Source organism: Talaromyces amestolkiae (genome assembly GCF_001896365.1).
Source record: "Talaromyces amestolkiae strain CIB chromosome Unknown scaffold4.1, whole genome shotgun sequence".
NCBI lineage: Eukaryota > Fungi > Ascomycota > Eurotiomycetes > Eurotiales > Trichocomaceae > Talaromyces > Talaromyces amestolkiae.
This window is the reverse complement of record NW_024468040.1, coordinates 438154-465621: the sequence shown is the minus strand read 5'-3', so window position 1 is coordinate 465621 and position 27468 is coordinate 438154. Positions and strand designations below refer to the sequence as shown.

The 27468-nt window shown below is 48.0% G+C and overlaps 7 protein-coding genes across 7 annotated transcripts; 4 read left to right on the top strand and 3 right to left on the bottom strand.

Moving 5' to 3' along the window:
* Positions 1-339: 339 nt before the first annotated feature.
* Positions 340-3128, top strand: BHQ10_002747 (uncharacterized protein; the record flags this gene model as incomplete). The annotated part of the gene is made up of 6 exons (XM_040874926.1): positions 340-514; positions 562-765; positions 819-901; positions 954-1226; positions 1292-1448; positions 1501-3128. 6 exons carry the CDS (start codon positions 340-342, stop codon positions 3126-3128), a joined length of 2520 nt encoding a protein of 839 aa, XP_040731251.1.
* Positions 3129-3426: 298 nt separating this feature from the next.
* BHQ10_002746 (uncharacterized protein) lies at positions 3427-4161 on the bottom strand (the record flags this gene model as incomplete). The annotated part of the gene is made up of 1 exon (XM_040874925.1): positions 3427-4161. The coding sequence occupies one exon, from the start codon at positions 4159-4161 to the stop codon at positions 3427-3429; it is 735 nt and encodes a 244-aa protein (XP_040731250.1).
* Positions 4162-5025: 864 nt separating this feature from the next.
* On the top strand, positions 5026-7381 carry BHQ10_002745 (uncharacterized protein; the record flags this gene model as incomplete). The annotated part of the gene is made up of 5 exons (XM_040874924.1): positions 5026-5308; positions 5363-6169; positions 6230-6235; positions 6294-6328; positions 6374-7381. The coding sequence occupies 5 exons, from the start codon at positions 5026-5028 to the stop codon at positions 7379-7381; spliced, it is 2139 nt and encodes a 712-aa protein (XP_040731249.1).
* A 366-nt stretch (positions 7382-7747) lies between these two features.
* BHQ10_002744 (uncharacterized protein) lies at positions 7748-8416 on the bottom strand (the record flags this gene model as incomplete). Its single annotated transcript, XM_040874923.1, has 1 exon — positions 7748-8416. One exon carries the CDS (start codon positions 8414-8416, stop codon positions 7748-7750), a length of 669 nt encoding a protein of 222 aa, XP_040731248.1.
* Positions 8417-10334: 1918 nt separating this feature from the next.
* On the bottom strand, positions 10335-16061 carry BHQ10_002743 (uncharacterized protein; the record flags this gene model as incomplete). Its single annotated transcript, XM_040874922.1, has 9 exons — positions 10335-10386; positions 10448-10928; positions 10984-11503; positions 11559-11660; positions 11709-11883; positions 11944-12621; positions 14666-15702; positions 15752-15900; positions 15950-16061. 9 exons carry the CDS (start codon positions 16059-16061, stop codon positions 10335-10337), a joined length of 3306 nt encoding a protein of 1101 aa, XP_040731247.1.
* A 6033-nt stretch (positions 16062-22094) lies between these two features.
* Positions 22095-24195, top strand: BHQ10_002742 (uncharacterized protein; the record flags this gene model as incomplete). Its single annotated transcript, XM_040874921.1, has 3 exons — positions 22095-22563; positions 22626-23383; positions 23437-24195. 3 exons carry the CDS (start codon positions 22095-22097, stop codon positions 24193-24195), a joined length of 1986 nt encoding a protein of 661 aa, XP_040731246.1.
* A 1694-nt stretch (positions 24196-25889) lies between these two features.
* Positions 25890-27012, top strand: BHQ10_002741 (uncharacterized protein; the record flags this gene model as incomplete). The annotated part of the gene is made up of 4 exons (XM_040874920.1): positions 25890-25929; positions 25977-26244; positions 26303-26704; positions 26754-27012. The coding sequence occupies 4 exons, from the start codon at positions 25890-25892 to the stop codon at positions 27010-27012; spliced, it is 969 nt and encodes a 322-aa protein (XP_040731245.1).
* Positions 27013-27468: the final 456 nt, after the last annotated feature.

Here is a 27468-nt window from a genome sequence, read left to right as displayed (position 1 = left end):
CATCCCCTTCTGGTTCCATCATCCGGTTACCACATTACCTCCCTCCCCTTACTCTCTTTCCTTTCCTTCTTCCACTTTCCTTCCTTCCCCCATACTACCGCTCTCCAGAGCTACGCTTGCTAAGGCTGACGACGGCTGACGCTACCCGCCGCGGTTGCCCAGCCACGACAACGCTCCCTTTCCGACACGTTCTCGGATAGCTCTACACACAACACCACACACACCCAATTACTTGTCTCAACTCGGTCGCATCCTGCGCGTTATTGTCTATTAACCAACTCTACAATTATCGCGGATTGATCGGAGCTAAGTTTGCGTGCGACACGGTGACGGACTACCATGGCCCATCCTCAACCATCGCCGCCTGGAGGCGTGCCTCCTCATCATGGGCCTCTCGCGGCTCATCCACAATTGAATGGCCACATCCCTGTGCAATCCGCTGGTCAGAAAGGCCCGCCTTTGACCACCGCGCAGAAGATTGCTGCTTTGAACGAGCAAGTCTGGCTCCAAATTGGTATGTACCGCGACAGTAACGTAATAGCAAACTCTAATGTTAAATAGGAAGCTTGACTGAATTGATGGGCGATCTCGACGGCGGTATGGCTGCGTACGAGCAGGCGCTCCGACACAACCAATGGTCTATTCCCGCGATGACAGCCATTTCGCAAATCATGCGGACTCGAGAGCAATTCCCGAAGGCCATCGAATATCTTCAGCAAGTGCTTAAATTAGATCCTCAGAGTGGGGAGACATGGGGCAGCTTAGGTATGCACACACGTTCCATCAATTCGTGTAACCATTGCTAACTTTCGTGCTAGGTCACTGTCATCTTATGATGGACAACCTGCAGGAAGCCTATACTTCGTACCAGCAGGCGCTCTATCACCTGAGAGATCCCAAGGTTTGTCGTATCTTCAGGCGCGTCTTATTAAGCTAACTTTTTACCGTTGAAGGAACCCAAATTGTGGTACGGTATTGGTATCTTGTATGATCGTTATGGATCTCTCGACCACGCGGAAGAGGCTTTCTCTCAGGTCATGCGCATGGCCCCCGACTTTGAAAAGGCGAATGAAATCTACTTCCGTCTCGGAATAATATACAAGCAACAGCAAAAGTTCAATCAGAGCTTGGAATGCTTCAAGTACATCGTCAATGACCCTCCCCGTCCATTGACCGAAGAAGACATCTACTTTCAAATTGGTCATGTTCATGAGCAACAGAAAGACGTAAGTATTTTGATTCCGTCTGACGCTGTGCAGATCAGTATGGTTGTGCTAACATTACACAATAGTTCGATGCTGCTCAAGCGGCCTATCGTCGAGTGCTTGACAAAGATCCGAACCATGCCAAGGTTCTACAGCAGCTCGGATGGTTGTATCACCAGCAGAGCACAAGTTACGCAAGCCAGGAAAAAGCTATTGAGTATCTGGAGAAGTCGGTCAGCGCTGGTGAGTCACCAAAAATTTTCCTTATGTCTTACGATTATGCTTACGTCTATAGATAACAATGATGCTCAAAGCTGGTACCTTCTCGGTCGTTGCTACATGTCACAACAGAAATACCCCAAGGCGTACGAGGCCTACCAACAAGCCGTTTACCGCGATGGACGTAACCCTACCTTTTGGTGCTCAATTGGTGTTCTCTACTACCAGATCAACCAATACCGCGACGCTCTTGACGCCTATTCCCGTGCCATTCGACTCAATCCGTACATTTCGGAAGTTTGGTATGACCTTGGTACATTGTACGAGTCGTGCAACAATCAAACCGCCGACGCATTGGATGCATACGGTCGCGCAGCAGATTTGGATCCTACAAATGTTCATATCAAAGCTCGCTTGCAGCTGCTTCAGGGACAGGCACAAGGACAGACGCAGGGCAGCGCTCCAGCGCCAGTTCCACAGGACATCCATCCTCAGGCTTACCAGGGACCAGGTGTTGGTGCACCACCCGCTCCTCAATGGGGAGCTCCTGCTCCAACCGGTGGTCCCCCACCACAGGCCCCAGCCCCTCCTCGTCAAATTGCTGACTGGAATCGCGGTATCAATGACATTCAAAACGCGCCTCAACATCCTCCTCAGCCTTCAGCAGGCTACGAGCCGCGTGAAGGTCTTCGCGGTCCAGCTCCTGGACAGCACCCGAGCCCTCGTCAGGATCTACGATCTGCATTCCCCGAGCCCCGTGGGCCGGCACCTCGATCGCCAGCACCTAATGCATACCCTCAGTCACACACTTTGCCGCAGCTTGCAGCCCCCGCTCCTGGTCCTCACGATCGTCCTCCTAATGGCGCTGGTTTCCGCGGTGGTCCTCTCGGTCCCAATGGTGCTCCGGCTCCTGGAGCAGCTCCTCCTCCAGGCTATCCTGCTCGTCCTTTCAGTCCTCCTACTGAGATTCGACCACTTCGCGAGATCTCGGATCGTCCTTCTTCTCCAGGTCCCACTTACCCTCACCAACAATTCCATCACGGTCCTAGTATCCAAGGCGGCGCAGGCATTGCCGGAGGTGCGCCTCCTCCAGCCTCTGCCATGACAGCCGCCGATGCTGCAGCCCGTGATCGTGTTGATGACCGTCCTACATCTGCCATGAAGCGTGGCCGCGACTGGGACAGTGTCGAGGGACCAAACAAGAAGATTGCAAACGAAGAGAGTCGTCTTCGTCAGGACGAGATTGGCCGCCGAGCCACCCCTCCACTTGAGTTACACCGCCGTAGCTCATCCGAGGCACGTCGCGAGGAGCAGCGTCGCGCCAACGAGAACTACCATCCTTCCGAAGCTGCGCATCACCCTCCTACGCTTCCATCCATCCAACATATGCAGCAACCTGCTGGACCTTCTACTATCCCACCTATGTCTGAAGGACCTCAGCCAGCGTCTAACCCGCCATCCGCTGGACCTGATAATCAAGCTCCTTCTGTCAAGGAAGAAGCTGGTCGGAAGGAACCGGCACCATTGCATGAACCTGCTGCTCGTAAGATGGATGTTGATGAAGACTACGATGACGACGGTGATGACGACAAGCGTGCTGGTGCTGGATTGAAGGGTAGCCCTCGAGGTAATGGTGCTGGTGGATCTACCAATGGCAACTTTGCCAATGGTAACTCCAGCTCAGCCAAGTCGGAGGCTACTTAATGTCGCTACCTTTGATGTCTAAATGATGTCCTACCTAAAATGCCCAGCTGCATCTTTCTGTTTTGATTATGATTACAAAGAGTTTTTTGTCCATCACATCTATCCCTCTTGATTTCATATTGTTATTCTTTCACATACCACCATTCAAATACACTTATGACGGAAATGGTATATTACTTTTGTATCTTGGTTTAGTTTGTTTGCGGCATGATCGATGACTTTCTTAGTTGTGTTATCTATTAAATTCGAGACAGTATCTATTAGTATATCCTTCAACCATTTTTTCCCACGTATTTGACTAAGAAATATCCATATCAACATCTCCATCATCTTCTATTCGTCTCCCTCCCCTCCTCACAACAGGCGACGCCAACGGTGATCCCGATCTCTCCCCAGAAACAACTCTCCTAGACTGCAATCCCTTCTTCGAACTCCCTCCCGGCGAAGACGAAGTCTTATTCACAATCGGCGATCTACTAGCAGATTTCTTGACCCGAAGTCTTTCCCATCCATCCCCATCCCCCATCTCCACAACATCAACAACATTCCCCGCCGCAACCCTCAACCCTCCTACAACCGTCGTACCTCCTTCTCCTCCTCCTCCTCCTCCTCCTCCGGCTCCTGAAAGACCTGAAGGACCTAAAGAAGGCGCCCCATCATAGAGTAATTTCTCAGCCTTGACGGGATCATCAGCCTCAATGACCTGCGCCCAGAGCCGTCGTCGCGTGCGCGGCACAGACTCATTTGCGGCTAGGCTGTGGAGAAGTAGCAATTCTTTCGAGGAGAGGATTGTGTGTGATAGGTGCATTGTTTCGTGGGTGTGGTGGGTTGTGGTTTTTCTTTTGTCGGGTTTATCGGAGGTCGGGTTATTGTTGTTGTTGTTAGCGGTGTTGATGGGGAGTGTGGGGTGTTGAGTGTAATGATGGTGATGATGATGGGAGGATTGGGGATGGGGATGGCGGTTGGTGGTTGTTGAGGTGGCGAACACGCTGGCGTCGGAGTCGGAGTCGGAGGATATTGTTATCTGGTTCATTTTGAGCTGCGAGTTGTTTAAAATTGTTGGGATAAGCTTTCTCCGCTCGGGAGAAGGCTGAATCTGAGGAGCTTGAATCTGTATGTATGTTTCGAGGGAGGCTGATCTCAATGAGATTAATGAGCGCTTAATTCTTCTTTTTCGAGATATAGTTGATAATGTGACTATGACTGATTGATTTGAATGATCATCTAGATGACTGTTTGATGATAGAGAAGAGCGATGCGAGGGCCAAGGATGAAGAGAATCTGAATCTGATTGGCTGGTCGCGTGATCCATGGAGCCCTAATTCCATCTCGTCGCTGTATCTACTTTGCTGTATGCATCGTCTTCATTTCTACACTTCATAACTTTGCAATTGCACATTCTGTATGACAGGTTTGATAATGACTCTGGCTTATAGCAATGCATTTTATGGTCCGTATGGCGATCTAATCTGTGTGAAGATGAGTCCCTTCCAAGACTCCAAGCCGCAGAGAAGACATTAGGCTATTCCGCCTTAATATCAGAGCTCCTACCTAAAGATCGACATTCTCTACCCCGCATGTCGAGAAATTATTTCCTGTATGGGTAATTTTGTAGACTACGCGGGGGCGGAGAAATGAAGTTGTATAAAGTCCACGAGTAATATATCCACAATACGCCTCAGGAGGATTCTCACGTTTTGTCATCATTCATTAAATCGAGGCCGGTTAACCTTAAACAATGGTATTACCCCGAATTGCCGAGTCTAAGGATTCTTTTCTTTTTGGAAGTATAGTTGATATAGCGGCAATTGCGAAGTACATGTAGCTTAAGATCAGAACTTAGGATGTGCACGTTATTAATGGGATTAAGCAAGCTGATCGCTTGTCTCGGATCAAAATGTACTTCTCAAAGTTTCAATTTTTAACTCTTCTATATGCCACAACGCCAGTACTAGCAAAAGACGTTATACCACCCTCCCAACGCCGCAACATCGTTCAATCGTTCAACCCTCACCGCAACGCCAGCTCCGCAACAACACCCCTACAAGTCGGAAACGGCAACTTCGCTTTCGGCGCCGATGTCACCGGATTACAGACATTTGCCCATTTCGCGACTCAGAGTACGACCGCATGGCATAACTTTAGTCTCCCGGTCACGCCTGGGCAGACGGCACCTGATGGTAAGTCTACCTCCTTTCTTGAAGGGAGGTTTGACTAATTTTGGTGATGTGCAGATTTCACCGGCCTAGATTGGTGGACTCACGGCCGCCTTGTCAATTATGACATGCCCAATCCAGCGGAAAATAATATCTCGAATTGGCTGATTCAGAATCCTCAGAGATTGAGTATGGCTAACATTGGCCTTTACTTTGACGGCGAGAACGTTACTGAAGCGAGCCTGCTGGACAAATCCCAGGATTTGGACCTGTGGGAGGGTACAATCACTTCGTCCTTCCAGTACAATGGATCCAATGTTTCGGTGCAGGTCTGGTGTCATCCATCAGAGCCCGTGCTCGGCATTGAGATTAATTCTGGACTATTGACGGCAGGAGACCTGGGCGTGGTTTTTGACTTTCCATATCCGGATGTTAATAAGTTCGATGCGCCGTATGTTGGCGTTTGGGACACAAAGGCGACTACAAATAATACTGTCAATGTGCAATCAACAAGCAGTACAGCCTCCTTCAAACACACAATCGACAATAACACCGTCCGCCTCGATGCACAATGGAGTACCAAAAAAGGTTCTATCACTGGACATCTAGCTGGAACGAACAAATTCGTCCTTACATCTTCAGAAACGGAGACTTTACATCTCGTTGTCTCCTTCCCAGCGGATCCCAACACTTCTAAAAAGAGTCTGCCATCCTACAACGCAATTGCGAGTGCATCAAAAGCGTGGTGGTACAATTACTGGACTTCGGGTGCATTTATTGATCTCTCAGCTACTGATAATGCAAATGCGACTGAGCTTCAGCGCCGGATTGTGCTTTCGCAGTATCTTGTTGCTGTTAATGAGGCGTCGGATAATCCTCCTCAAGGTATGTTCGCTTTTATGAAGAGGCCGCGAATTTCAGAATATTACTAATGATGCGTGACAGAATCTGGTACGATGTCTTCGACTTTAATAATCATGTTCAATTCATGCCACTAACACTATGGTAGGACTTGTAAACAACGGCTGGTACGGCAAGTTCCACGTAAGTCTCCCAAACTTCTCATTTTCAACCTAGCTGAGTAAAAAGCTCGAAATGTTCCTCTGGCACTCCCTCCACTTCGCTCGCTGGGGCCACTACGACCTCCTCTCCCGCAACGCCCCAGGCACCTATCAACGCTTCCTTCAGTCCAGCATGGATCGCGCCACAGCACAGGGCTACGCAGGCGCACGATGGGGCAAAATGACCGATCCTACGGGCCGCAGCGCCCCCGGCGAAATCAACGCTCTTCTAATCTGGCAGCAACCTCACGTCATGCATTTTGCTGAATACTTTTATAGAGCGTTCCCGCACAAAAAGACACTGCAGGAATGGGATGAAGTTGTCACCGCCACGGCGGATTTCATGGCGTCATATGCCTGGTGGAACACTACGACAAAGGTATACGATTTGGGACCACCAATGTACCCCGTTAGCGAAAACACGAGTCCCAACGTTACAATAAATCCAACCTTTGAACTGGCATATTGGCGATTCGGTCTTGATGTCGCTATTCAGTGGAAGGAACGACAATCTCTCCCAGTTCCAAAGGATTGGACTCTTGTCCGCGACTTTCTCGCTCCGCTCCCCATCATCGATGACGCCTATGCCGTCTACGAAGGGATCCCGAATATGTGGCAGAATGGAACTACGACCGTACAAGATCATCCAGCCATGACCGGTATCTACGGCTTGCTGCCGCCCCCATCGAGTGGTTCGCCCCTGAACCTAACCGTTCTGCAGCACACAGCCGACCTCATCAACGAACTGTGGGATTTTGCGGACGTTTATGGCTGGGATTTCAGTATGGTAGCCATGAATAGCCTGCGATTGGGGAATGCGGAGCAGGCAGTTGCCTATCTTCTGGATGAGTACTATGTCTTTGATGACGCGGGTTATCCGGAGGGAGGGAATAGAGTTGCAACGCCGTATTTTCCGGATGCGGGCGGGTTATTGCTTGCTACTGCTATGATGGCTGGTGGTTGGGATGGAGATGAGGGGCCTCATTTCCCGGAGGGGTGGGATGTGAAGGTTGAGGGGTTTACGCCGAGTTTGTGATTGTTTGTAGAAATGGGATTGATATCAAGAGACAGAGTGCAAGTAGCATACCATTTCAAGCCTAGAACTTAGTTGTATTGCTTGTAACACCGATCCAAAGACTTGATGGCCTATCAAGACAGCTTTGAAACCCAATCACGAATCCAACTCTGAATTTATACCATTTACAAATTTAATATTATCCTTACATATGGCGACAAAGTTTCTTATCTTTCTCCAGCGGGTGATTCTTTTCTTCAACACAGAAGCCAATGTATTATCAGTGCGAATAGCCCTAATATCCCATGCTTCCCAAGGAGTAACTACTTGATGGTAAGAGATTTTTCACGTCCTTGAGCGTAGTTTTGAGCTGGGATAAAATATTAGCTACCAACTCCCAGTCTGCCGTTCCAAAGCCTGCTGAAAACTATCAAGCTTTTCCAACTCTTTCCACAATGCGGTATATTTTGGATACTGAGTCATGTCCAACTCCAAGTTCCGGAACCCCCAACGATAGAAAACAGCCAAATACGGATCCACCACAGTCATAGCGCTTCCTACTGCAAATGGTGAATGGGATATCGCAGAAGAGGCATTCAACTTGCTCTCAATCGTGTCGTAAGAGGAGAGCACAGTCTCAAGTCCTTTTTTCCGTAACCGCAGTGCATCCTCGTCTGTAGGATCATTGATGTATCTTTCCGGTCTCCAGAAACCTCCGAACCCCTGTCCATGCAACACCCCGGCTATCCAACACATCCACTCATATACTCGGACAGTTTCGAGGTTGTTGCTTCCCAAGAATTTCCTCTCGGGAACTTGCAGAGATACTGCAGTTAAGATCGCAGGTGCCTCGGTGATAACTTGGTCGTTGTTATATTCGTCTTTCAGGATTATCACTGGCACGCGACCTTTGGGATTTAGAGCTAAGAATTCCTGGGGAAAGTTGCCCATTTCGATTCTAGCAGGTTCAAAGGGGACATTGGCTTCGAACAAGAGAATATGTACTGCGAAGGAGCAGGAACCCGGGGAATAATAGAATTTGATGGGTGCAGTCATCTTTTTAGCAAGTTATGGTTAATGCCTTAGGTCGAATGTACTTCTCTGGTCGTAAACGACGATTCCTCTATCATATTTAATACTACAACATCACCAGTCAGCCCCCAATGGCCAGGTCCATCTTTGTAATCTGTGCCGGTGGGATAGCCATACATTTTATTATTTCAGTCATTTTCGTACTCAGCTTATGTGTCGAATACTAGTAAATAAGGAGTTCTAGTGCAGTCCGAAGACTAATTGTCAGCACCGGAATCAATTCCGCGCTTCATCAGCAAATTCTGTGTAGTTTATCTAAGCAATTCATCCTGTCAGCCCTAAATCACTTCGAAATTCTCCTGATTTTAGAGCACTAATCCCCGCAAATTCTTGCATTGCCAATGAGTAGCTTGGGTGGTCTTACTCAACTCAAGCTGGCTCCGGCGTCAAACCCGGTATTAGAGGAGCGTACGTGAGAGATAGATTCGGGCTTAAAATCGAATGTTAGGAGAAGATTGACATGATCCACGAGATTTATTGTTAGCAGATCAAAAAGTGGAAAACAGAGATATAGAGCTATTGCAACAGGTTCGTAAGAAATACTCAAACTATCCGCATCCACAGTAATCCGTCCGTGTCACCGTCATTCCCCTTTGAGCTCGCAGAAAAGGGTAACAGATTTTGAACCAAGCGACTCACTCGGGCGGGTGAAATCGCTCTTTAGGGATCCGCAAGTCTCTTGTAGACCCAGTGGGATTGGAAGCTGCGTGGCAAAGGAAGGCTTTCGCGTATGGATCATTGTTACGATCTAGGTTATGGAAAACAGTCCTCCGGATCACTAGACCTTGCTCGCAGTCTACATGAGCCTCAGAGAGCTGAAATTTTATACCCCACTCTTGAAGCTTCTTCATTGATATCTTCAGCTGCTATGAGATTGTTTAACAGAAAGGTCCAGAGGTCTCCAAGCTCACGAATGGACTGATCGCTGACCATATCTATCCGTTTAAACTCGTTGTCTCGCTGGGTTTCCAATTCAACTTCGTCGTCTTTCCGAATTCCTGTCTCGACTTTGTGAGGTGATACAACTTTCTCTTCTTGCTGGATACAATTTCATCGTTCAGTTTCTTGCCTAGGTGTGGCTCATCTTCCAGGGCACTTGAAGATTCTTGGTCGTACCAAGTAATTTGTGAGACTTTCTTCCACATCTTTGACCGTCATCCTTCACTCGGGCCCAGATGGTGCCAGTCATAGTATAGAGGTGTACATGTAGTGTTGAAGGAGTGAAAATTTCGCTGAGATGGCCCAACTAGAATGACATGATGGAATGATGAACTGATATTGAGTCGTCGACTCAGATTTTATAGCCAGGGTTCAGGGCTAGTGTTCGTCTAGCCCTCGGCAGCAACAGAATGTAGATAGGAGGATTCCAGCACTATCTAACCCAGATACTTTTAAATTCATGAATGAAGCAGGCTTTTTTCGAGCGCTCCGGTAGTGAATCTCGCGAAATACAGGTTTTATTGTTGGTTGACCAAGGTCATCCCAAAACACGAAGCAAGGATGGGTGCAAGAGTATTCCAACAAACCTATAGAGACGACTACATCGATATAATAGAAATGATTTCTGTTTCAATTTGAATGGGAAAGTGAACACTCTACATGTAATGTCCTCATTGAAACCGACCAGGTCCAAGATTCTCCAAAGCCTGATCCCTATGGGTGCACATGGAGCCAATGTCCTAAATGACCGTGATGATTTATTCAAAGTGGGCAGTTCTACCCTCGTGATTTCATGTAAATCGAAGGAAAGAAATAGAGTGATGCATTTCTAGCTCTGTATAAAAGATAATGGCAATGATTTACTCCCCACATATGTTCATATCGACGAACTTGATATCAAAAGAAAGAAAGGAAAAGAGACAAAAAAAGAGAGAAAAGGATTTTAACATCCATCAACGAATGAATTCTTGGGCCAGTCATACCCAGTTTGCGACCTATACCAGTAAACATTAGCACATCGTTGTCACGCCGAAGATGATAGGAAGAAATACGTACCACAAAGTCAAATTAGAATTATGATATGCGTTCGCATGCTGTTTAATATACTCCGTCGTCTCATAACCTGCCGGATCACACGTAATACTAATCTCGTTCGGATCCTGGTAAATCCGAATATAGTCCACCCTCATCGTAGCAGGCCACGTTTCCTGGAGACCCGTCCAATTCAGCATCGCGAACGATGGCGATATACCAAAATTCAGAATTGGGTACATGGGCTCCATGGGGATCACTCTCTGGCCGATGTTGCCGTTGGGTCGAACAGCTTGGGCGTCGATGGTCCAGGTTTTTTCGCTGCCGACGAACCAGGTTACGTTCCCCTTGGAGCCGGGCGCGTATTCGAAAGCGTAGATTTGGTATTCTTTGCCGTCATACCAGTTGTTGTTGAGGTTGGTGAGACCGGAGGCGACTTGTTGGAAGGGGCCGCCACGATAGGTGTTGATGGTTGTGACGGATGGGTTGTAGACGGCAGTGAAGTCTGTTTAGCATTAGAGAGGAAATATATCCTAAGACAAAAAATACCGGGGGCATACCGTAATCAGGCAAGTACCATATGTCATACGGCGCCAACTGTAGACTCTGAGAGACCACACCAATCCGATCCTGCATCTCATCGAGCACGGTCACACTAGCCTCAATAACATCGATTTCCGGCGCACCCCTCGACCTCCCAGGCGAAGGATGATCCGTTCCCGGACAAGTACAAGCCGGTAAACGCATACCAGGCAAAAAGCTCAATCCATCCGTTGAGCTCTGATTTGCCGTGATGCCCACGTCGCAAACATCATCGTAACTATATGGCCACATCCCATCTGTAGTCGCTGCATACCCTGCTCGTCCCAGGTTACCCATTGCCCAGAAACCGGGCCAGAAACCGGATGTGTCGCCTCGACCAGGGAGGGAGATACTAGCCTCTAAACGGCCGCCAGAGAAACACATCTGATTCCAGGATTGAAGCATGCCAGATCGGAAACCGAGGTTGTGATTGTCGTAGCTGTCGAACTGGATTTCGAGGACACCGTCGGATGTTGAGATTGCGTCCGGGTCGTACCACTACAGGTCCTAATGTCAGTGACTAATTTGTGATAAACGACACATGTGTAGATACCTCTAAATCCTGAGTCACGCCGTACCACAGATCCACCCCCTGGAAGAACGGATCATCGCCTTCGTAGAACGTTCTTCCAGGAGTATTGAACTCGTCGGAAAACTATCACCATTAGCTCTTGAACCAAGCAACAGGGATAAAAAGACTCACGACAAGCTGCCACTCAGTACCATCAGCCGCCTTTTTCGTCATGGCCGACTTTGGCGTTGTAGGATCAATAAGACCAGTCCTGATGTTCTTCAAGAGCGGTCTTGTCATTGAAATACACATCKGGTCCAGTGTGCATGGGTCTCGAGCGCCTTGGATGACGCCGTCCACAAATGTCCTACTCCAACGTCAGTCCTTCCCTGACTAAGAGTCGATAGGAATGATAGGGGGAACGCACGTAACAGGGTAAATAATAAACAGCGCCACAATCCCCGTCACCAACAACGCCAATCCACCCACATTAACCAGTCCCCTCGTATTACATATATCGCAATCCCTCTCCCTGTCCGCCGGATCAGGATTATGCAAGTAATCATCCTTCTCAACATCCTCCGGGAAAAGCAACAGCCCTTCCGTCGGCATAATATTATACTTTTCCGAAACTGTCTGCGTATTCACATTCTCGTCATCACTGCTCGCATGAGAGGGTGCTCTTGAATCCGCAAAGGGGTCAAATGGGAATCCGCGACTGTCCCGGCTCAGGTCCGAGTGCGAGTCGTCCCAGCTGGTACGGCGGTAGGACATCACAGAAGGCGATTTAGAGCGATCTGGACTTTTGCGAGAGCGTCGCACTTTGCGGGGTGGTGGGAAGAGGAGTTCTGAGGATTCGGTGGGGGATATCAGGGGTGGTGAGATCAGTCCACCATCGCTCAGTGCACCTCCTCCGGCCCCTTCTACAAGTGTTGATGCTGCCGTTGTTGGCGCTGCCGAATGTCTGATAATTGCTGGAACTGGTGAGCGGCGCATAGATCGTGCTGAGAGTGTATGTTTGAGCCGTTCCCGTCCATCATCTTCCATATCAACGAAGGGTTCATGACGGCCTGAGTTGAGCCGGATGTGAGGAGTACTCCGCGTACTCAGGTTTGTGAGTTTGTGTTTCATATCCTCCGCCATTTTCCACCGTCGTCAGCTTGCTTTGATCAGTCTATAAGCAAGTAGCCTATGCTTGTTTTGAATCAATGCAAAGCGCACCGCGTGATCCGTATTTCCGACTATCTTGACAACATTCAAAGCCCCATCTCCTGTACGTAGGAGTATTCAAAATGCGTTTGCAAGACCGACAAAGGTAATGACTGACCAGAACGATAAACAAAACACAACAGCGAGCGGACGGGATCAATCTCTCTTGTCCCTACTGAACAAAAACCTGCGTGTCAAAATGTCGTCCACCACACGGCGCGCTGACTCGATAGAAGCAGAAGGCACGGAAAGAAGATCGAATGAGAGAGAGACTGTGTAGGAGAGAAGACTGCTAGCCATACTAGCCTTGTCAGCTTGACAGATGCCTTGTTTGTCTCCTTGTCCAATGGATTGTCTCTCGAGGTATCCAGGATCTTCCAATGAGCGCTGGGAATGGAGGTGGATGCGGAGAGGTACGTCCAAGGTTGTGAGTTGAGAATGTTGAAGTGGTATGTGCAATTACGCGCCTAGTTTTATGGTTATAGCACGCTGGATCTTGTTTTTTGAACTGGAATGGTCGGCTGTATTTACGGTTTAGACAAATTTGAAGTCAAATGTTCACGCAGTAGATCTCGTCACACGGGCATAGTCCTTCGGTACGTTATGTCCTATAGTCAAACTTTACTATTGATTTTGATGCTGTTTTAATTTTGTACACGACTAATTCATTGACTATAGGAGACAAGCACGAAGAATCCGGTTGCTCGCGTGAACGACTTGTGGAATGCGCTACCGGTGAAGGGCGTTTTGGGGACGCGGATGGGGGCAATGTAGGAGATGGCAGGCATCCATACATGCTAAACCATTAATTAGAATTCCGTAGACACGAAAACGATGCCTTTTAATGATTGAGACTCTATCTTTGACTAACGCGGTGGTCTCTCTTTACAAATTCGAAAGCTTGGTAACCCAACCATAACTCTCCCTCCGAACAACCTCAGATTATTAATGTGCAGGCATAGAAAATAACATGCACCTCACAAACAAGGCCAACTCCTACGCAGTTATAAGCAAGAAACAAAGAATGTCCCGTTGGTCCAGACCTTTGTTCGGGTCGAAGTTTGGCACGACCGACAGCCCTGCAAGGGATACGCCAACTATACAGCACCTAGGGCCTTGTTCAGGTACGACTGGACCTAACTTGCCCACCCTATAAAGGCACATGTACAATTTAGCAAGGTCCGTAAGCTATAAATATTAAACTAAGACGGATATCCATTCCGTGGTTTAGGGCAGACCGCAGTATCAATTTACCTAATTAGTTTGATCAACGTGTTCTGCCAGGTTTGTTGATTTTTGACGTCATTACCTTTCTCTTATCACGATCACGAAGAAGACATAGTGAGGAATAAAATGATTATTCGTTCATACCGCACGTAGAGGTTATTTTATGCATACCTATAACATGCATATATACCTGCCGTTGCAGGCCCTAATGTACACTTTGTAATAATAAAGAAGGAAAAGAAATCGGGATATCATCATACTCGTCCAATTCCTTTTCCCATCCAAGCAGCAGAAGGATCAAGAATAAAATCAAGGCTAGTGGTTGATGGATCAACCAAAACCCTGCGTGGAGCGTCGACTCCACGTCCGCAACTTGTTTCCGCTCCGAGACCTCTCTCGTCTTCAATCGCTGTCGTAAAGCTTGTGCATTCATAAGCGTCAATCCTTGGGATGATGATCGTGCTACGAATTCTTCGTGGGAAGGTTTCGTTCTCTTCCTAGAGTCTAGTTGAGTCGCATCAACTTCAGGCTCTGGGTAAAATGGGTGTAGGCGATTGAATGATGTGAATCGTGCACGCCCATCCCTCATGACTGGTGATTGTCAATGGAGTGGTTCCGAACTAGATGATAGGCGGTTGAGGTGGAGGTAGACGTCGGTTCCGTATCTACTCATGTTAGTATTCTTCTTTCTTTACAGATTGGAAAGAACTCACCCCTCCATGGAAATCAGCTTCAAATCTCCGCCAAAATACCTCGCATATAGTCGACTGATTGGTAATCCGTAGCCAAATCCAGCCATAGGAGCCTTGAAATCGCTCTTGTCAAAATCCGGGTCCAGACTTGGGGTTTGGTCCACTGTTGTATACATATATGTCCATACCAACGGGATAGATGATCGGGGGATACCGCCACCTTCGTCCGAGATCTTGATTGTGATATCCTCTCTACCCTCTGCGACAATGACTTTGGTCACGGGGAAATCATCCCTTTCGGCGCCGTGAGCCTCGACGACGGCTCGTAGCGAGTTTTTGAGAGTTTCGAATAACATGTGTGACAAATGACCTGGCACATACATGAAATTCAGGTCTGGCTTGCAGATCAACTGCACTTTAGGCGCTTCAAATAGTCCATAATGATCTTCGCACACGAACCGTGCGTTCTCAATCGCTTCCATAGCGACTTCGCGGATGTTTGTCTTTGTACATATAATTCCGACGTAATTAGGGTGATGGGCATGTGTCTGTTCTGTCAACGCAATATGTTGTCCGATCAACATACGGATTCCGATACGCGACATATAGAATCGGTCCAGAAATGCTTGTATCCTCGAGTCAATCTGTAACCGTTGTCGCTTGCGTTTGTATTCTAGTATACCCTGCGCCACAGTTGTGACAACTCCATCGTGCCTTCGCTTGATTTGTTGTAGCGTCTTTCCAAATCGTTGATTATAGGCATCAATCTCGGGCGGCCAATCCGCATAGTCATCAGCGGGGAMAAAATACCGCCGCGACAATATTAATTTCCCTTTTCCATTTCCATTTGTGCCTTTATGGTGCTGTGCATCGTGGTTTTCCTTGCCGTTGAGGGCTATAGCGGAATCCGGAGATGATCGATATTGTCCTTCTCGTATGCTCGGATTCCAGGTTGTTTCGCTGAGAGGTTTTATTTCTTTTCCGTGATTTCGCATTGGGCGGATGAGGTGTGCTTTGACTTCTTCGCTAAGAGACGGTTTGGGGACGTTGATGATTTCCTAATTACGTCAGCTCTGTCTTCATCGGCGTCTTTTTCCATATATTCACCTCAAATGACTGCGCATACCAGTCCTTCACTTTCTTGATTGAGGGCATCTCGTTCAGTCCATCGGGAAGGTGGTTCAATTCCTCGACGCGGTGTGCGAGACGGATCGGCAGCTCCTCAGAGAGAAATTGCGAAGCTCTAAACAGGGTGCCTATAATCCATCAGCCATCGCCATCGACAATCTCTCAGTCAATACTAACCAGGAGACGGAGTCTCGCCGAATTGCACCATCTGTCGGAGCGAAACACCAGTTGCGGGGAAGCTTGCATAGTGCTTGATGGTGGCCATCAATTTATCTGACGCCTTCCACATGATTGCGATCAATGGCCATCAGGTCGTGCCCAATGCCTTTTAATTCAACACCAGTATACCCAGGTACAAAACAATGATATCAATTGTTTTTGAGTAGCGGTAGTCAAGCCAACAGCGGATAATCTGACGTTGACTCACAGCTCGCCTGACTTCAGCGTAAGTTCTTAACCGCCGGTTGTCGGTCGGACCAAAACGGGGACAGCTTTCCCCGCCAATTCCTCAGTGGTCGGACACCCCAGCTCGGATGAATGGCCGAGACTCGTCTGCCGAGGTCACTTGCTGTGATGCCGGGGAAGAATACAATGCGAAAATAGGATAAAATATATTGAGGAGAGAGATAGTATCAATCAGAGGAAGAGATGTCGTTGTTTATGCGCCATGCAGACAATCCGATTGTCGGATTGTGGTTCACGCAGTCAAGGCCATAGCCGGCGATGTCATACCCACGTGACCGCAGGGTAGTCACATGCCATTTTCATTTTGTCGACAAATCATTGACCAGTTAGTCTTTGGAGTATTTTTGTTATGACTGCCATAACTAAGTTAGCCTATGATTGTGTGCAATTCGTCAATGCATGACATACGAGGAAAATGGACTCGACGTAATCCAGGGTAACAATACGGATCATGCTGTAATTTACCAGCCAATGTTGTAAGTTTGGCTGTATCTGTATTACGCGCGACGGCTCATTCTACCGGCATTAGCATCGTCGATCGCATTTAGATACGTAGTACGTACATACTGTAGGCATCTGGAGTGTGCCGCTCTTCCAAGGTTGTGAATTAATAAGTAGCGTTTCAAGGTTCCCTCGAACTGTCTTGGAGTTGTCGGTGCTCACAATATCAAGGTTACGGGCGGGAAAGTATATACTTTGCTATGTACCTCGGTAGCCACGCCTATTGTTCGATAATGTGGTCGTGTAGAAATTGATAAATCCGGTCAATGCTCCGTCATCCCACTTCACCTTGTCTAATATATACGCGTCGATTCATGAGGTAATAATCTAAGCACCACTACGTATGTAGTAGGGCAGCCAGCAGATAGTAGCATCGACTAGTGATTTTAGCGTAACGGAACTGACTCTCCGGCGGCCTGTCGAGGTTAAAAAAAGCATGCAGCCAATGAAGACTTACATTTAATACTGCCATACATAATTACATCAAGTTACATGCACACTACAGCGACCATATCGGCACGCATAGTGTCCACTGTCCAAGCCAGTGTACGTAGTACCGCCAGTCTTCTGGCCTAGACCTCGCGTTCAGGCTGAGACCCTCAAAATTTCAACTGGAATTTGCATGTCTGCTCAATGGCCGAAATACTTGAAGATAAAACTACTGAGAGAAGTACATGATACATGTACTTCGTTCGGTATTATAGTTTCTCGCCTATAATACCTACCATACGTAGTAGGCCGTGCGTCCAGCACCTGGCCCAACTCGGTAATCCTCATTTCCACCCTGAGCGTTAGTGTTCGTTAGAGCCGCGCTTCACGATATACTAGACTGAGTACATACATATCTTCATCTCCTTACTCTCTCCTCTTTTCTGGCTGTTGCCAGGGAAAAGGCGACGGCCAGCCTGAAAGAATACGTTCTTACCACGTTGCCATCAGAGCATGTGAATGTATCGGCGGACTACATAAACACCCACACGATCCACTCTATATTTTTGTCTTCTTTCCTTCACACGCAACTGACAGTTTGACCCTCGACTTCCGCCTAAAGCGTCTTGCATCGTGGTGGAGTCCTGCCAACTGGACCCTGCCCACATCGCGCACTCTTCCTGGCCGTCCGTCAACCTAGCCGTACGATCAATGGGAGGTTTTTATCACACTTTATAGTCGAACTGAAGTGATGATGCATGAAAGAGCATACTGATTGTCTGGTCTGGATGAAAGAGGAATACCACATACTCCCAAAAGAAGAAATATGTCAATTCAACTCCATAAGGCTCGATGTCCGAATCCTCTTTCAAACGCCGTTTACTAGACAACTTCCTGGCTCCGCATCGTCTCGCTATCGCCGACTGCCAGTGTTGAGATCCATAATAAACCAAATTGACGTCGTGTTTCTTTTCTTTTCTTTTCTTTTTTTGCTCTTTTGTTTGGTCAACTTTTGTCAGAATTTTCACTGTTTCAGCTGTCGTTTCTGCCGCGGCTGTCAATTTTCGCTGATATTGGCATGAATGTTGGCTGCGGTATGATTACTAGTTAAAAGTCTAGCCCGCTTTTCGACCTCGTGTTGTCAAAAAAAGATTCTGTCAGATCTCAGCTATCTTATTTGACCTCTTCCGAACCCACTCCATCATCACCCTTTGATTTCATTCATCAGACTTAAATTCATCCTGCAGCAGTCTTCTTTTGCCTCTTTTGGACCGTTTTCCAAAAAAAAAAATTCATACATACGCGCTGCACTCGATTCGACCACTAAGAAGTGGGTGCTAAAGACGTAACAACGCGTGATTAGCACAACGATAATTCATATTTCCACGCCACTTTTTACTTTGGCAATCGGTCTTGCTCTGCTGTCAGGCTGACAAGTGGCACGATTCAAATATCGACTAGTTAGTTGAATTGTGTGGTGGGCCTGCAGAGGCGAGTGAGTGCATAGTTACGGAAGAATTGACGAGAAAATTTCCTCCCAACTACCTGCACGTCCACCCTGTCGCGTATAAATTCGTTCAGACGACACAGATTTTTGTTCCAGCAAACCATAAAACGCTTGATACTTGGCAGCACCATGTGGCAGCGCCGTTCGTCGCAGAGTGAACCATCCCTCTCATCAACCTCACCCGCCACTCCTGCATACGCATATTACTCGTCATCAGCCTATCCATCACAAATGTCTCGACGAGGCCCTATCGAAGGACCACCGGGTTACCAATTGCGACGAAGAGTCACGTGGCGGTCATCCGCTTATAAGATTATCGCTTATCTTTACGTTTTGGGAATTTTGTATATTGTCTGGTTGATTCGAGATTTATTCTGGCTGCCGTTTTCGTCGACTCCTAGTGGAAATCATCAGTCGGAATAAGTTGTGGGAGTTGGAGTGGGCAGTCGTCATCAAAGGCAGAAAGTTGATGCTCAGTCGGACTGTAACGGCTATGGCGCGGACAACATAATACGCATTGTGTGAGAAGATCTCGATGCACGGTAGTGCAAGAGTCGAGTCAGAGTGGTGCAGTCTGTCAGGGTGAGCGTCTCGCCATATAGATGGAAAAGTCAGGTGGTCGCGCAAACCCTAACAACCCTGAGGCTGCAACCATCCATCCAATAACCAAACGATCAAAGAAGAATAACAAACAAACCAAGCCAGCCCGGAATTACGGAGATGACGGAGAACAACAATACAAACCAAGTCAAGAGCTGTGGTCTAAGTGGATAGAATATGGAAATTACCACAAAAAGCAAATCATGCATAAACCTCTCATCGACGACTTCAGCTGTGGCATGATCCTTGGAAGATCGGTCGAATGTTCGATCGAAATGTGGGGGACTTTCAAAACGTGTCGTATGGCCTTACCAGTCACGGCAAACGATGGGCATTGGGCGCAGCAATACGAGTCTGCAGGTATTCCGGCTGACTTGGTTAGTCTAGCCTCGTTAGAAATTTTGGGACGGGCCACTATGCTTGACGCGAGGATGGCCTTATGTGTTTCACGGCTACTGTCACAAGGCTGTTGATCGCTTGTCATACGACCTAACATGATATATCACTTTATTCGAGACTGACATGACATTGTCATATTCCCGTCGCCGCGTTCATTACTCGCCGTCACTCACTGCAATCATGTACAACCCTAAGCTACTACTATTCGACAAATAACAACAACAACCCCAACCCGACACCCCTATTGATATGCACAAATCAGTTCGACACGTATCGACTAATGCGTAATGTTCTGCGACACGGAGCCCTCCTTCCCGAGTCCACAGAGGCATATCCAAGATCGCTTATCAATCGCCCGCTCGAATCAAAATCCCAAACACTCTATTGACCTATTGGCTTTTGCACAACAAACCAAACCAAAGAAGAAACGCAAGGAGAGGGAAGAAAGAAAGCAATTAGCGGAAAGCATTGACCTCGGCGTTTATTTCGATCCTGACTCATACATCTCCAATTCCGCGTTTGACTGCATCGGGAAATACGATCTGTCACATGTTTATACTTCATGACTTATATACCCTTCTCATTCGTAGTTTAATTATATTGCGCTGATTTAGTTGGTCGAGCTGATTTATGCATCCTAGCATCATTGCGTACATACAAGTCTAAAGAGTGTACTAGTTTAGTATCAACTAAGTATTGAGAACATAATATTTGCGTGGGTGGTGGTCAGCAACTGTTGTACCTGGGTAGGTCGTCACGACCCGACGTAATTCCTGTAGCGCATCGCTCCAAATCATTCAGATAATAGCCTGTACATATTCATGACTTAGTTGGCAGAACCATAAAAAAAAAAAAACAAATCATACAATAATATACCTACCATTGACTACGTACAATCAATCACTTAAAAAGAGTATCCTCAAAGCAGTCTAGCGTATCACTTTCGGCCCCCAGACCTTACCGGGGCACGGCACGACGCTGATTCGTTTTCCGGAGTACCATGCAGCCAATTGTCTTTCAGAATACGTATTATGTATATCATATGATTCTATGGGGTTTCTGGAAGCCTGAAGAATCACATGATGGCTCTTTTCACTGGCTCACGCATATCAAGGTTATCAACCGATTCATCCGGTGTATTAAGAGCTGTACTTAGACCTACTATGTGCTATAAATCGATCAGAGTGAGGACGATTTACACGACCTCGCAAGCTCGTATAGTGTATATTCATAGACAAAGCTTATTGCCGCGAGTCAGGTCTGAAGCAGTCCGTTACTTTTTACTTTCTTTCTGCCAACTAGCTAATCCTGATTCTGGCCCCGATTTAGTTTAGTCACTACGTACTACTACGGAATAGTTAGTTACCTGACAAACCAGTATTGGTTGTGTCTTACTGTTTGCTCAGTCGGGCACGGTGACTTGTGTGCATCAATGGATGCATCGTGTATGTATGAAATTATGACAATTCACAATCCGCAAGGCTATCCTTATCCTCCGTATTCCGTACGGCGTATTGTCTGTGTGGCCGGCTGTCAGTCCAGGCCTCACCCCGCATTGTATGACTAGTTTAACAGACTAGCAGCCCCATACCAAACAAATCACGTCGAGCCACTTATACTCTTACACTGACTAACAGCGTACGTACGAGCTAGTTCTGTGCCTAACAAATCAATCGTTTCATATCCGGCCAATATATGACCCCTAAGCGAGACGAGGGGGGCTAAGTTCTTTCGCCCAGGCTTGCCCTCGCCCACACGGCTTTGAAGACTTAACTCCGGGCTAGGACTCTAGTCTAGCTGAATCTATAAAATCTGATTAGTGAGCGTGAATGGCCCTACGTAGCCTATTTATTACTTATTAGCACGTACTACCGACCCGAAGACTTGGCTCTAGTTGGTTGGTTTTGGGCTTTGGCAATCAAACCTGACTCAAGGAATGAAACCGGATGGGTCGGTCGTCTTCTGGAAGGATTGGAAAGAAGAAGTTTCTTTTCTGATTGATCTTGCTGCAAATATCATTACGGCGCTACACAATTTGATATGATCATGCATGTTCCCCGTTGGCAGTGATACTTGAGCATATTGATTATCCGTGCTTTCCGGATTACTTTCTCCACTGCTCGCTGACAGATGCCTGCTACCATCAATCACGACAATAGTGGTCTCTTTGATTGATCAATAGTGGTGAATAGTTGTTGAATGTTGTACAATTTATCTCAAAATCTCCGACAGACACTTGATATCAGGCAGCATACTTCCATCCGAGGCATCACCTGCCTCATACGGCAATCAATACATCTTCATCTACCGATACACAGTGACATGAACGCCACCAAGACTCAATACTGAGCGAGACAGCGACAGATAGCTCCATGGCGGTGATATAAGGCGCTATCTAATCGTTAACTCTAATTTAAGAAAATGCCATCAACCTTTGGATGGGATCACTTCCCTCTACCTGCTGCCGACAAACGGCATCATCATACACATACTACAAATACAGCAGCAACAACAACCGACTTCGTCGCCCAACAAGACACCCTCCACACCATTACCCGCACACGCACAAACCTGACTGCCGCCGAACGCGCGCGGCGCAACCTAAACACCAAACTCGCCAATCCTCTCGCCGGGTTTACGCACGACGAACTCAAAAAACAAGGTCTGCGGTTCAGTATTACGCACCAAGTTGGCGATGAAGAGGATATCCGCGCGTTTGAGTTTGGTGCCGTGCTGGCGCAGGCACCGGAGAAATTCGAGGAGATTGAAGGGTTGACGGAGGAAGAGTTGCAGGTGTTGAGGCAGGAGTTTACGAATAGGTGGTCGCAGCCGGTATTGATGTATGTCGTTATTGGGATTTGTTCTATATGCGCTGCTGTGCAGGGGATGGGTCAGTCTTGTTTCTTTTTGTCCTTGTCGTGCTGCTGCAATAAGAGATACTGATGAGGATAGATGAAACTGTGGTCAACGGCGCCCAAGTCCTATACAAAAGCCAATTCGGCATCGACGGCAACGACCCTCGCTCGACATGGCTGCTCGGTCTTTTGAACTCAGCGCCATATCTCTGCTGCGCTATTGCGGGTTGCTGGCTCACAATCCCCTTCAACCACTGGTTCGGCCGCCGCGGCACAATCTTCATTACCTGCGTCATCTCTTCGCTGGCATGTATATGGCAGGGCTTCGTCAACACCTGGTGGCACATGTTCGTCGCCCGGTTCGTGCTCGGGTTCGGAATCGGTCCCAAATCAGCCACTGTGCCCATCTACGCCGCCGAAACGAGTCCGCCCGCGATCAGAGGCGCGCTGGTCATGCAATGGCAGATGTGGACTGCGTTTGGAATCATGTTTGGCTACGCCGCTGATCTAGCGTTTTTCAAGGTACCCGATCCGCCGCATATCTGCGGCTTCAATTGGAGACTCATGATGGGCTCGGCGTGTATACCCGCGATATTAGTGTGTTTGCTGGTATTTGTTTGCCCGGAGTCGCCGAGGTGGTATATGAGTAAAGGACGGTACGACAAGGCGTATCAGGTCATGTGTCGACTGCGGTATACGAAGTTGCAGGCTGCCAGGGACGTGTATTACATCTACACGCTGCTAGAAGCGGAGACGAGTATGCGACTCGGTCAGAACAAGGTGCTTGAGTTGATTACCGTGCCGCGCAATCGTCGTGCTCTGCTTGCGTCTGAAATTGTCATGTTTCTGCAACAGGTGCCTCTCACTTTTCCTTTCGTTCATTTTCAAGCGTAACTGACAATGGATAGTTCTGCGGCGTCAATGTAATAGCCTACTACTCCTCGCAAATCTTCCTCGAAGCAAACTTCTCCCCCATCTCCGCCTTCAGCGCCTCCCTCGGCTGGGGCGTCGTAAACTGGCTATTTGCCATCCCCGCTGTTTACACAATCGACACCTTCGGGCGCCGCAATTTGTTGCTTTCCACTTTCCCTATGATGGCCATATCCATGTTCTTCACGGGTTTCAGCTTCTATATCCCCGAAACCCATCACACAGCTCGAATAGGATGTATTGCGTTGGGGATATTCCTGTTTGGTGTCGTTTATTCCCCCGGCGAAGGGCCCGTGCCGTTTACGTATTCTGCAGAAGCGTATCCGTTGTACGTAAGGTCGTATGGAATGTCGCTTGCGACTGCGACGACGTGGTTTTTCAATTTTATTTTAGCTATGACGTGGCCTTCTCTATCATCTCGGTTCACGACCGCGGGCGGTTTCGCGTGGTATGGGGCATGGAATGTTGTGGGTTGGTGGTTGATTTTGATGTTTATGCCGGAGACAAAAGGGAAGACGCTGGAAGAATTGGATCAGGTGTTTTCGGTGCCGACGAGGTTTCATGCGGAATGGGGGTTGAGGCAGATTCCGTATGTGATTAGGAGGTATCTGTTTAGGCAGAAGCATTTGAAGCCTGAGGTGCTGTATGAGATGGAGGATGTCAATGATGGTGGTGGTGGTAGTGGTGGTGGCCCGAGAGGGGAGGAGGATGGGTATAGGGAGTTGGGGTTGATATAATTGTTCGGATTTACGTTATATAGCTATGATTGATGAATTAGAGTTGTTCTATCTATATCGTTATATCGCAATGAACGTAGGGATGAGAACTCATCAGACAGCAGTTGGACATATATTTCACTTTCCGCATGAAAGAAAATCTCGTCTCGGAACATGTTTGTGTGAAACAGGTGTCATCATATTGAGTTCTTATCCCTTAACATCCAGGGTATCAAAATCATCGCTTAAAAAACGACTCGATACTCCGCTGCTTCGAGTCATGCTCCAAACTTCCTATCCCGCCTCTTGTGCGTCGCAAGTCTTGCAGATGAGTCTTGTTATCGATTGACAAGACCATTACAATCCATTCAGACAACAGCGATTCTACTTCCGCGGTTATATTTGGAGTTATGCGACGACGAAAAATCAACTCCATATATCCCGTATTACTCCAAAACGGCACCAGCGTCCCTCCCCTGGTCGCCGACAATGCAGCGACTTCAGGCGAAAACGACACGTTTCCCGGCGGGAATGCGTAGAGGAAACAATTCCACAACACGCGAAGGATTATACCATGTGCCACAACCGCGATTGCCATGTCCTTTTCAGTCTCTTCGTCGTGACTTAACAAGACAGGGAACAAGTATTCTTCCAAGAATCGGTTTGCGCGTGTACGCATTGATACCTCGGTTTCGGCGGGTTCCGGCTCTACCATCGTCGGCGAGGGCGACGCTGTAGTTGACGCGGAGATACGCACACCCTCTCGAGATCCGAAATGCTGCTCTCTCAGCAACGGCGTAACCATCACCTGGCCAACCGACATCCCGTTCCTAAGAGTTTCGCTACAAATTCCCTCCGCTGTAATCATAGCACGACTCAAGTCCGACGCAAAAACATGCTCAAACCTAACGTCCGCAGACCGGAAGTACGCCGCTAATCGATGAATCTGCGAAACGCCGTGGTTCGTAAGTGCGGAATCTGTTGTTCCTGCCCTATATTAATGCCTCCCGGAAAAGGGGGAAGAGGTCAATGAATCGCTGTTTCTTCAGAGAAATACGCGAATGGCAAGTGAAAGGTTGACGATACCAAGCATGTCCCACATTATGGACAGTCTCAGCATGGCGGATGAGATAGATTTTCATCCTGCTGGTTGAGTAGTGTGTGATGAGGCATTACAGTTGCGATGCAATTTGTTTTGGGACACTCATAGTCAAACGCTGTCGCAGCGATGAGGGATGGAGGTCGAAGAAGAAAGATATTGAGACGGCGAGACAAATTTCCTCGCAGTCGGGCTAGGCCTAATCAGGTTAGAGCGTCTGCAAATCAGATTGGCCACATTGAAAGCCAGAATGCAAGAGGAACAAAATTGCAGGAGTGAGAAAGAAGATTGTATGAAATTGAGAATAATTTATTCTTTTTGCCGCTTGGCAAGTTTATTTGGTAGCTGAAATTCGAAGCTGTACAGCCCTGTGCCTGGTGGTTCACTGCAGCCCGATCAACCTGCGGGGCCCAACATTTTAATCTCACTAAAGCGGGAAATTTTTTGTATCTCGTCTCTAGCGCCCTGTGAAAGGAGCAGAATCATCCTCGTTGCGGGCATTGCCAATTTTGCGAGTCTAGAGCATTGAAAGGTGAGTTTCCGTATCACCTACCTAGATTCTTCTTCATTGAGTCATTATATCGCTCAATGACCGTGCCTGACATTTACAGTCAACATGGCCGACACGGAACAGACCAACGAACAACAACCGTGGAGTATGCACACCAATTCCGATTCTCAGCACTACAGACTAACAAAACAGCTCCCACCAAGGCAAACGGCGTCCGCACTAATGGTCGAGCATTCAACTCGTCAAATTGGCGCGTAAAAAGCGACGACAGCCCCAGCACCAACAGCCCCCGATTCAACAACCAGTCCGGCAACAACTCCCCCCGTTCCCCCTTCAACAAGTCATGGCAACCGGTGCCCCAATCGATCACCGAAGGTCGACGGCTCTATGTTGGCAACATGCCTTACACGGCCAAGCGGGAGGACGTGGAGACCATCTTCGAGGGAGGAGAATACTCAATGTGCGGCCTGTCACTGAAATGAAACGTGCGCGTCGGCTGATGATACCTCTAACCATAGCGAACGCATTGATATCTCGATCGATCCTTTCACAGGCCGCAACCCGTCCTACTGTTTCGTCGAACTAGCCTCAAAGGAGCAAGCCGAACGCGCAATGGTGGAGTTGGATGGCAAAGACCTCCAGGGACGACCCATCAGAATCAAGCCTGGTGTCGCAAAGTCGGCTCAGGACCGCTCTACCACCGCGCGCTCTCCTCAGAGTTCTCCTTCTCGTCTCAACGACAACGCCGGTTCCCCTTCCACCCTCGTTGACCGCTGGCAGCGCAAAGATACCGCCTTCTCGAACAACAAGCCGAATGACATTGAAAACAGCCGTCGCTTATATGTCGGAGGTCTCCCAAAGATAATGGATAAACAGGCTCTTGATGCCGATGTCCAATCCTTCTTCAAGGGATACAACCTGTGTGTATCATCTACCACTGTGAAAGAGTTTAAGACTGACGTAACAAAGCGAGGCAATCTCCAAGCTCATCACTCCTCATCCCTCCAAACGCTTCGAGCCTGGCGACCACTACTACCTCTTTGTCGACTTTGCAACCATCGAAGAAGCCGCTGCAGCACAAACAGCCCTCGACGGACAGGACGGACCTTGGGGAGGAAAGTTACGGCTCSGAAGAGCTCGCGGCGAGTCTACAAAAATGATTTCCGACAGGCAGAAGCTGGCTTCCCAGACCGACGACCTTGAAGATGCCGCTATCTCTGCGGCGTAATCTGCATAGCGCATTATTAGATTTCTATCTCCACATTGCCTCATAAAAAGCCGACAAATAAAGTCATCAATTCTATTCTCAGGACGTCCAGCATGCAGCTCTTCACAAGAGACGAATGTTTGTCGCTGTGTAGTAGCTGACGATGCAATTGCCAATTATAATTGCAATAAGTATTGTATCGAAATAATCGTAAAGAGTGAAAAGGTTGTAGCTGAGTATCGTTGATAAATGGCTTCCCCGCCGTCTTAGCTATCAGGGCAGCTCCTTCCCTTTCCGTGGGCCTTGGTTTGCCCCGCGACTTCATTGCTTCACAAGAACTTCCCAGAAACTCTCTTGCACGCCTCTCCATGTCTCCGAAGTACAAAAACAAGAACATACGATAAATGCGCATCCATCACTGATTCATTGTCATCACCTTACCGCTCTTCCCGAGTCCTTTGCCGTTCTCCTTCGACA